The following is a 10,917-nucleotide window of genomic DNA, read 5'->3' as shown; positions in this document are numbered from 1 at the left end:
CCGTTCGAGCGAAGAGCGTTCAAGCTCGCTCCCTTTGGACGTATTTCCAGAAGTTTCGGAAAGCAGTTACCACGTCAGGTGATGTACGGCCTACATCCCTTTTTTCTTTAAGTCCTTCTCGAGTTAGGGGCCCCGATCTTAGCAGGCTTGATAGCCTCGAAAGATTTCCTGGTTCGAGTCACCAACATCGAACCCTCCATCTCGTCACCATCATCGTCCATGGACTGGTGGACCGAGTCAATATCCACGTTGATGACGGCACTTTTCTTGCGCCTCCTAGCGGGCTCTGCTTGGCCTTGAGTGTCCTCGCTCTTCGAGGACCTTTTTCTCTTGTTATCCTTCTTTGGCTTTGGAGCTGAAGATCCTACTTCCTCCCCAGAAGGGGGAGGCCTCATCTCGAACAACTCAAAAATTCCTGCGATAGAGGAATCAGGTCACATGAAGGAAGACATTCTTAATAAGAAAAGAAATATTATGACGCGTACCGTGGTGTTTCGCTTCCCACTTGCCCTTCGACAAGTCTCGCCACTTGCATTTGTCGTATGATGAAGTAACAGCTAGTTTGTGAACCCAGTCCTCAAGGTCGAGGACCGCATTAGGCATCCATGGGACCATTGCAGAAAAAGGAAAGAAATAATTATGCGAAGTTTAGCAAAATATATGGGAAAGAACTAAAGCAAAGAATTCCACTCATGTTCAAAGTTCCATTCCTTGGGGAACGGCAGGAACTCCTTGGGAATAACATCGACGGTCCTCACCCGGATGAACCGGCTCATCCAACCTCGATCCTTGTCTTCGTCTTTACTGGCGAAGAAGGACTTGGTTGATCAGCGTTGGAGTTTGATGAAACCTCGAAAATGTTGACGTCGATATAATCAGATGAGGTGGCTGAGGGTGAACTCGAGCCCGGCCTTTTCGATGAAGAACATCATCATTATTACGATCCGCCAAAAGGACGGATGATTCTGGCCCAGGGTGACTTGATATCTTCGGTAGAATTCAAGCACGAGCGGATCTAGGGGACCCAACGTAAAGGGGTATGTATACACATTCAGGAACCCCTTTACGTAAGTTGTGATGTCCTCCTCACGAGAAGGTATTTTCAGAACGACCTTCTCTTCCCATTTACACTCTCTCCTCACAGCATCGAGGTGTTTTTTCTCAGTTGACCTTATATATCTCGATGCATGCTCTCGACGGCCGGGGACGTCGGGAGGGTTCTCGACTATAAAGTCCTTTTTCAAAGTAAAATTGTTCGGTACGATCTCATGAAGCGTCGGCGGTTTACCACCTGCTGAACGGGAAGTAGAAGTGGAGGTTCCTTCTTTCTGAGGAACGGACTTGGAAGTTTTTGCCATCGGTTCTTTAGAATAAGAAGGAAGACATGAATAAACTGGTGAGGTTTTTAGCTAATACAGCGGAGGAACCGGTGGTGAAAAGGAAACGTGTAGAGGAAAATAGGTGTTGCAAGGTGGAAAAGTTCTGAATGAGAAGAGAAAACAAGTATATATAGAGGAAGGCGGCGACGGTTCATTAATATTGATGGCCGACCGGCTCTGACGCACATTTAATGCTTTTGGGGAAAAGAACCGATGGGACGCTTCGGTTATTTCAACGCTTACGTCATAAGAGTAATGCCATCATAAAGGACTCCGGGAATTCAAATCGTTTCATATCATTTCATTCTAAGAAACGCGAGGACTATCTGTATACGGTCGAAATCGGAGAGCTCGATTTCGAAGACTTAACGGTACCTCAGGCTCGAGCTCGGGCAGCACGAAATAAAGACCAGATCTGAGTGGAAAATGCATACCTCGAGGTAGAAAATCGGAGACCCGTCATGATCTACCCCGGGAACAGTACAATTGCTATGACACTCAAGAAAGAACGGGAATTTCTCAAGGACACGTGGATTAGGGCGTAAATTATAGGATAAGATTTGTACGAAATAGTAAGAGTCCGTACTAGGTTGTTATACAGCTGTACCAATAGAATTCTTTATCATAATTGGGAATGTACCATATTAGGTTTTCCCCTCCTATATAAACGGGACCTCAATCATTTGTAAACATTATCTCATTCACTGCAATAGAATATTCTACTCTGCTTTTCTCGTTTACTGTGCTCCACAATTGTTCTTCAGCTTTATTGTTTTTACTTTATTGTTCATACTTTATTTGCTCTTAACTCACCTCGAGGCTCCCGAGATAATCGAGCTCGAGGTCCCCGTTGCTCTAACAACTCTGGTTTGGTTCATTAATTCTTCGTACTTAAACCTAATATTACTTGTATATTCACTAGCATTGGAATAAATCACATATCTTTAAAACCACAAATCACCTTTAATTGTTACTCACATCTTTCGAGGCAAGCAACTATTATTATTATTATTATTATTATTATTATTATTATTATTATTATTATTATTATTATTATTATTATTATTATTATTATTATTATACCCCTGGCATGCAAAGTCACAACATTTTCCACGGATTAAGTTTAACTTCTCTCTCACTTTGTCAAGCCGCTTAGAAATTTCAAAATTGAAGAACTTAATTTGATAGGGTGATCAGTGATGTGATCTTCCTTTTCTTTTTTCTCCATATCGTTTGATTAAAAGTTAAAACCTGGTTTCTCAACTGGAGGTTCTAAATGCTTTACAAGGAAATAGTTTCTGAAAAGATAATTGTCATTTAATCATTAGCCCTTGTTTTGTTAAGGTTGCAACCATATTCTGCCCAAAACCTTTTATTTTTTCCTCACTATTGTACTGTTACTTGAAGGATACAGCATCTTTGGCCAAATGGTAGTTGAGCCATTATATAGTCAAACAGTTTTGGTAAAAAGATACACATTCTATTTAATTTGCATCCATTACTACAAAGTAGTAGTGTGTGTTGTACTAACCAAAATCTTCAAACAATCATTGTATTAGCAGTTTACTTAGCAATATGCATGGAGACAAAGTTGGATGAATTTGATTCACACAAAATTTCTTGCACAAATTCGCTTTTTTTTTTTTGGTTATTCGTTATTCCCATCAGAGTATGAATTCTTTACAATTGATTCGTTATCTTCTCGTTTAGACATTTACTATGAGCATTGATTCACACACTACATTATTACCATAAAAAAATATTTATCCCGATATAGTTTTATTACAAAGAACAAAAAAAGTACTAAATCCCAGAAAGCCTGTTGGAGAAGCATTCCTTTATTCACAAAAAATTGACAATTATTTCTTCCCTAAAACATTCCTTTGCATAGGAGTATATAATATTAACAACAAAGCCCAAGAAGAAGAAGAAACATCAAAAGCAAACAGACTTAAGGAAAAATAAAAAAGGAAAAACAGATAGTAATAATAGTATGTGATAAAAAATAGTACTAGAATTACTGCAACAACAACAACATGACATTGTGCCTTTATCTTTAGTTGCCTTCTTTAAGTACCTTTATTTTTTAACTTTGATATTTGTAAGACCAAACAAAGAAATTTTGTTTCTAAAGATGGGGTAGTATTAGTCTAACCAGATCTTCTACCCTCTCTACCTTTTGCTGACCAATGGCAGCACATCTTTAGTGTAGCTGACCAAGTCGTTTTATATTTCCAATCACATCAAAACGACATATGTGGCATTGGGTTTTGGGTAAAACATACTAAAAGCAAAAAAAAAAAAAACAAAAAATTAAAAAAATCAAGAAACCAGTCTTCAGTGTGTGTGATTGTGTGTGCACTTTATTCTGTTCAAATTCTTTACTTTGTTGCTGTTACTAAGTTCAAGAAAGAAGAGAAGGACCCCTCCTTTTACTTTCTCTCTCTCTCTCATTCTTTTTCTCTCTTTATTTCTTATATATCTATTTTTGGCCTACATTGTCTTGTGCTTAACTTAAAGTAGTGTAGTTGTCCTCTATTCTTGGTCATTGTGTTTTTGGTTTCAAGCCCCTTTTTCTTTCTTCTATATAGTGTAATCTTTGTGTTAAAAAACAAATACCCATATAGCTCAAGAGTGGTTTTGGCCAAGAAAGGAACAATCTTTGTGCTTTTAGAGATTCATACAATATAATGCTTGAAAATTGAACTTCTCTTGTAACCAGAACAAAATTTGAGGAGTGCCCATATTTGCTAAAGTTCTGAGCTTTCTTGATTTCTGATCTTAATTTGTATGATTCTGAGTATAATTTGGCAAGTGGAAGGTGGGGGAGAATAGAAAGAAAGGGTGCATGAAGGAATAGTGAAACAATGAGAGATGAAAATTCCAAGAAATGCAAGGTGAATGAATTACTTGTGTTTATTTTTTTTTTCCCTTTTGCTTTCATTTCTTGGAAATTGTAATTTTTAGGAATTCTATTTTTTGCATTCCTCCAAGTTGACATTTTTTTGTTTCTTCTTTGATTGTCTGAAGCTCTCCTGGTCAAAGAAACTTGTCAGAAAGTGGTTCAATATTAAGGGCAAAACTGAAGAATTCCAGTCTGATGAAGTTGTTTATGGAGGTTGGATTTCCTCTACCTTTGTGCTTATTCTCTTTCTTCTCTTTTTCTTTGCTTAGTTTTTGTGAATTGGGGTTTTCTCCTTGGCAACTGCTAACAAATTTAGGTGAATCTTTTATTGTTTTCTCTTTTCTGTTTCTTTGTTTGGTTTGGAGGGGTGGGTGGTTAGATGGGAAATCTCATGTTTTGTCTTTCATGTCCTAATTTCTGGAAGGTTATATTTATCTGTCTGGAGCACATGTTGAAGTTCATAAAATTTCTACAAGTCATAATTTATTCTTTTTCTCTATCTCCTACTGAATTCAGTGGCTACATTTCCTAAAAAATGCCACCAAGATAAAGTCAAATTCAATCATTTTTATTTCTGTTACTTAGAGTTTGGTTGATTTTACCAACTTTACCTACCCTTCAACTGTGAATTGAAGCATAAATGTATGTCCTCCTTACTTTAGGTGGTGACGAGTGGAGAACGAGCGTCTCGGAGAGGGAGCATTGCACAATTAAGAAAACCAAAACAGGTTAGTGACAGGGTACTGGTGAATGTAAATGAAATATAACTCCCAGTTTAGTTTATATGTAAGTCTGTTCTATACTGATTAATTCTTGTCACCTTGCCCCTCTCGAATAAGTAGAGAAATCAAATTCGAGTCGGAGTATGGAGCGTCCTCGACGAGGAAGAGCAGATCTTGATCACCCTCAGATTATAAATGTACACAACTACAGGTTTGTGCTCTTCATAAATCTCCAAGTCATTCCAGACTTTTCTTCTATAGGGCTAAAAGCATGATTGTGTTTCCTTCTTGTTGATGCTCTCTTTATCCGTTCTTGGCACAGCGTTTTCGTAGCTACATGGAACGTGGGTGGAAAATCACCGTCGAGTAATTTGAATCTAGATGATTGGCTTCATTCAGCACCACCTGCAGATATCTATGTACTTGGGTATGAGGTTTTAGATATGTCATTATGTATTCTTACAGGTTTTGTCCTTTTACAGTAGCTGACTGAAACAAAAATTTGCTTTTACACTCAGATTTCAAGAAATAGTTCCTCTAAATGCTGGTAATATTCTTGGAGCTGAAGACAATGGCCCTGCCAAGAAATGGCTATCTCTGATCCGGAAGACACTTAACAATGGTCCTGGTACTAGTGGAGGCAGCGGCTGCTATACTCCTTCTCCTGTCCCAGATCCAATTGCTGAGTGGAATGCTGACTTTGAGGGGTCAAGTAGACGCAAGGCATCATCCTTGTTTCCTCGTCGGTCATTCCAAACTCCTCAATGTTGGAGAATGGAAAACGATCCATCCATTTCGCAACCTCGCCTTGATAGACGATACAGTGTGTGTGATCGAGTAATTTTTGGACACAGACAGAGTGATTTTGATCCTAACGTAAAATGGGGGCACAGGCCTAGTGACTATGGTCCCAGGCCAAGTGACTATTCATCTAGTCACAGACCAAGCGATTATTCCTCTGGTCACAGACCAAGTGACTATTCCTCTGGTCACAGGCCAAGTGATTATTCATCTGGTCATAGGCCAAGTGACTATTCTTGGGGACAGAGGCCCAGTGATTTCTCCAGATGGGGCTCTTCAGACGAAGATTATGGTCCTGGAGATTCACCAAGTACTGTTTTGTATTCACCTGTGACGGGTGAAGATGGTAATAGAATGCCCAGAAATTCAAGATACTGTTTGGTAGCCAGTAAACAGATGGTTGGCATTTTTCTCACTGTATGGGTGCGAAGCGAGTTGAGGGAGCATGTCCGGAATATGAAAGTATCATGTGTTGGCAGAGGGTTGATGGGTTACCTTGGAAATAAGGTAATATTGATTGGAAAAGAATTGCTCTTTTTGGCTGAATTAAGTGTTTCTTCCTATTGATCTGGAAATGCATACATAAATTAACGTGTTATTCCATGTGCGGATTTGCAGGGATCTATTTCCGTAAGTATGCTGTTGCATCAGACAAGCTTTTGCTTTGTATGTACTCACTTAACCTCTGGTCAGAAAGAAGGTGATGAATTACGCAGAAATGCAGATGTGATGGAGATCCTAAAGAAGACAAGGTTTCCGCGAGTAAATGGTGCGGATGAAGAGAAGTCCCCTGAAACTATTCTTGAACACGAGTAAGACCACCATTTACTCTGTACAAGTAGCTGTAATTGCTGTCTCCCAAATTCTGATGTTAAAAACAAGATCATGAAAGCGGTAAAATGGAATAAAGAAAGTTTAACATAATTAGTTCTGTAGAACATAATGAACAAATTCTCTTGTTTTGCCGTGTCAGTGAACAATGTGTTCAATTTCTACTGTTCATTTGAGTTTATCTGAGATATGTAATACATATGTTTTCTAATGATTATCCTTTTTCTTTAGCCGAATTATTTGGCTCGGGGACCTGAATTATCGAATTGCACTCTCGTACCGTTCTGCCAAAGCACTTGTTGAGATGCAAAACTGGAGGGCATTGTTGGAAAATGACCAGGTATTTTCACAATTGGAGTAGAGTTTTTGTCCAATTTTTATTTTCTAAAATTCAGTTTGGAAATCATCATACGACAATTTTGAACTAATCTTGTTTGAGTTTCCTTTACAGCTGCGTATAGAACAGAGACGAGCTCGGGTTTTTGTGGGATGGAAGGAAGGAAAGATATATTTCCCACCAACATATAAATATTCAAGGAATTCAGATAGGTATTCAGGAGATGACATGCACCCAAAAGAGAAACGACGAACACCTGCATGGTACAAGATTTTCCTTTATAAATGTCAATATCATTCATGAAATCTAAAAATAGCACATAGGCAGAAGTATTAAGATAAGTGAACAAGGATGCATTCTTTATCAATAAAATGGTTAATTTATTTATCGAGACTAGAACTGATTTTTTCCCTTTCTTATATTATAAAGGTGTGATCGGATATTGTGGCATGGAGGTGGGCTTCAACAATTATCTTATGTTCGTGGGGAGTCTAGATTTTCAGATCATAGACCCGTTTCCAGTGTGTTTTGGGCTGAAGTGGAGTCGGTCCCTAGCAGATTGAGGAAAAGCATGAGTTGTTCAAGCTCAAGAATTGAGGTGGAAGAGCTGTTGCCATACTCACACGGTTATACAGAACTCTGCTTCTTTTGATGGAGAATGGAGGATACCGAACCTCAGTTTTTGGTATGCTCCCTATTTCTTTCTAGGAACATTTTTACATTCACGACTGCTTTTATTTATGTGGATGTTATTTTCTATCTCTACATGGAATGGTTGATTTGGTAAATAAAGTACTCCTTTCGGTTACATTTTGGCATGAAGCGGCTTATGAAGAAAGAAAAGCTCAGTTCTTTTTCTTCCGAACTTCTTAACTGATCTTTATCACTCTGTGGAGAAAGTTAAAATATGCACCTACCATCACCAGACATAAAATGTTTGTTTGTTATAAGTTATGCAGATTCTTCATAGGATTCTTATCCGATAGCAAATTTATTTCTTGTTTTTAGCATATGTTTAGAATCTGCTCTAGATACTAGTATTTCTAGACATTGTGTCCCTTGGTCTCTCCGGATTTGTCTTTACCTCTGAATTTTCATTTGGACCTACTACTGCATGGTCCTTATCATGCTTCTCTTTTGGTCCCCATATTCAGGCGGGAATCAATTAGACGAACCTCAAACCTGAAGGGTGCTTGGGACCGTCCTTATCCCACTAACCGAAAAAGGTTAGTCCTTCTCTTTATCCTTTTCTTGATTCTGCAAGTTTTACCGTCACTTTTCTAAAATCTCCGTCCTCTTTCTTTGACCAGGTGTATATTCAAAATTTTGATGACTAACTTAACTTGAAGCAATGTGGACTACACATTCTTTCATTGCAAATGAACATTTTCAGTAGAATTTAGGAGCATAACTCGACTGTTTGATTAACAAACTCCCACTGGCAGCGTCTCTTTTGGCATGGTTATCATCTTTCTTCTGTTGTGATAAGGTAATTAATTATACTTCACTTCAGTTTTATATCTCTAGAGAAATTATTTGCTGGTTTATAACCAGGGGCGGATTTAGGGGGGAGGAAGGGTGTTCACCCGAACCCCCAAAAATTATATATAAGGCAAAATTTGTTTTTTACCTTTATATATTATGTTTTGAATCCCCTTGACACAGTCCAAAAGTATAGCTTAGTGGTCCCCTCTAGCTACAACCTTTTTAACTTTTTTTCTTTTTTGAACCCCTTAGTGGAAATTTTGCCTCCGCCACTGTTTATAACCATCACCTATACTTATGTGATTAGCTGTGGTTATGATGTTTTTGGTTACTAAATATGTATCTCTTTTTTCAATATATTTGCAGGATGAACTAGACCAAGAGTTAAAAAGGAGTGCCAAGTGGGAAAATGACAATGATTTTTGTTCCAAGATTCTTTTATTAGTTAGGAATAGGATTGAGAGATTCAATGACAAGAAGAGCATGAGTGAAAAATAATCATGTTTGAGTTTTGCCTTTTTGTTTTTAATGAAATGAAGATAGATTCTGAATCATCTCATGTATACTCAATTGCAAACGTGATAGTAAAAGATTTATTAATTTAAACCCCTCCACTCTCTTTGCCAATGATTTACCTGAAAAGTCGTTTTTCTTGGGTTTTTCCCTGTACTCAACTGTTGTCTGCTTTTTTTTCTTTCTTCTCTCTGTAAGGTTAAAGATAAAGTAATAGACAAATTTTACAGAGATAACAGTTAAAGTCATATTGGGAGGGAAAGCATGATTCAGATTCAGAAATACTTTATTCTTGGAAGGATACTGTTCACACATTCTTTTTTTTTTTTTTATTGTCTGTAATAGCAAAATTTCAGTTTTTGTTTACCGCTTAGCTGTGTCAGAACCAAAGACCTTAGCTTTACAGATTCCAGTGTCTGCTACTCATGCTAGGGATAATTCTGTAGTTGGATTTATCTCTTGGTAAGAGAGTGTGCTCCATTTTTGGTTGGACGGAGGTTAAATAAATTTTGTAGGAAGCCTAAGGCAAGAAGGTAAGGTTTATAAACCATATATACGGGGATGTGGCGGCTTTAAATTAAAAGAGATTGTGGCAAGTGAGATCCCTTAATCACTGAGTTAGCCCGGTGCACTAAACTCGTGCTGTATGCGGGGTCCGACATTCCTGTAAGAGGCTGTTTCCACGGCTCGAACCCCTGACCTTCCGGTAACATGGCATCAACTTTATCAGTTACGTCAAGGCTTTCCTTCATTGCACATTCTTTAGACCGGTATTAAATTTACATTTTTTTTCTTTTTACTATTTTAAATTATGGATTTTTGGAGGATGAGTGGTTGAGCTGCAGCAAAATACTTTACCTAGTAGTATGGTTTTATGTGATGAAAGCTTATACGTATAAACCAAGCAATTGAAGATATTGGGCGAATATTAAAAGGAAAAGTAACAGCTCCCATTGTATGACTTCTTTTAACGGTCCTAAAGATTTGATATGACTTGTTATGACTGTGAGGACCCTAAAGATGTGACATACCTTTGCTTTACTGGATTTAGAATTTACAAAAGTTGGGTCAGAAGAAAATTGGTTGGTTAGGACTTAGGAACAAGACAATTTAGTTAGTAAAACCTAGTTTGCTACTCCTATTTGTGACATTTCCATAATGTGACAATTATGGCCTATTAATAGTAAGTCAAAGGTTAAGTTGGTCAATTTATATGGAAAAAGATGTAGGTTTAGTCACTCATATTTAGTGGGCGTTTGGACATAAGAATTGTAAAATTTCAAAAAAGGATGAAATTTTTTTTCAAGTGAAAATGATATTTGAAATTTAGAGTTGCGTTTGGATATAAATATACTTTTGGGTTGTTTTGAAGTTTTGTGAGTGGTTTTGAGTGAAAATTTTGAAAAATAGCTTTTTGGAGTTTTTCAAATTTTCGAAAATTTCCAAGATGCATCTTCAAGTGAAAATTGAAAGTTTTATGAGCAAACGCTGATTTCAGAAAAAAGTGAAAACTTTTTAGAAAAAACAGAAAAAATTTCTTATGTCCAAACGGGCTCTTAATTAAAAAGGGAAGTTATATTATTTTCAAATCCATATAAAAAGTTGCAATGAACATCTCATCATTACAAGAAAATATAATCCAAAGTCCTTTGCTAATAATTTACTCAAAATTATGGAATTATAACTATTCAATTTTCTAGGAATGACAAATGGGGCGGAATGGATGAAATCTTACTCCGCAAAGATTTTAAGTTTTTAACCTGCCCTATTTCCTGCTTAAATTTCTTTTATTTTTTTGGCTTTTCTCCACTCTCTTTTGAATTCACATGTCACAGCTCAATCCTTTACAGTACTTATTTATGGAATTTCTTCTTTTCCCTTAATTCTTCTCAAATACAAGTTCAGACAATATTCAACCAAGTGTTAAAAGATGGCCAAAACTAC

At 37.3% G+C, this 10,917-nt stretch overlaps 1 protein-coding gene across 1 annotated transcript; it reads left to right on the top strand.

The window, feature by feature from the left end:
* On the top strand, positions 3,710–9,011 carry LOC109231067 (type IV inositol polyphosphate 5-phosphatase 7-like). Its single transcript, XM_019396609.1, has 13 exons — positions 3,710–4,276; positions 4,410–4,497; positions 4,947–5,012; positions 5,127–5,217; positions 5,329–5,433; positions 5,525–6,314; positions 6,426–6,619; positions 6,870–6,978; positions 7,090–7,238; positions 7,405–7,660; positions 8,130–8,201; positions 8,286–8,464; positions 8,827–9,011. Exons 1-10 carry the CDS (start codon positions 4,247–4,249, stop codon positions 7,625–7,627), a joined length of 1,845 nt encoding a protein of 614 aa, XP_019252154.1. The 5' UTR covers positions 3,710–4,246; the 3' UTR covers positions 7,628–7,660; positions 8,130–8,201; positions 8,286–8,464; positions 8,827–9,011.

Source organism: Nicotiana attenuata, chromosome 8 (assembly GCF_001879085.1).
Source record: "Nicotiana attenuata strain UT chromosome 8, NIATTr2, whole genome shotgun sequence".
Classification (NCBI taxonomy): domain Eukaryota; kingdom Viridiplantae; phylum Streptophyta; class Magnoliopsida; order Solanales; family Solanaceae; genus Nicotiana; species Nicotiana attenuata.
The sequence above is the reverse complement of the archived record's forward strand: the minus strand, read 5'-3'. Positions and strand labels throughout refer to the sequence as shown.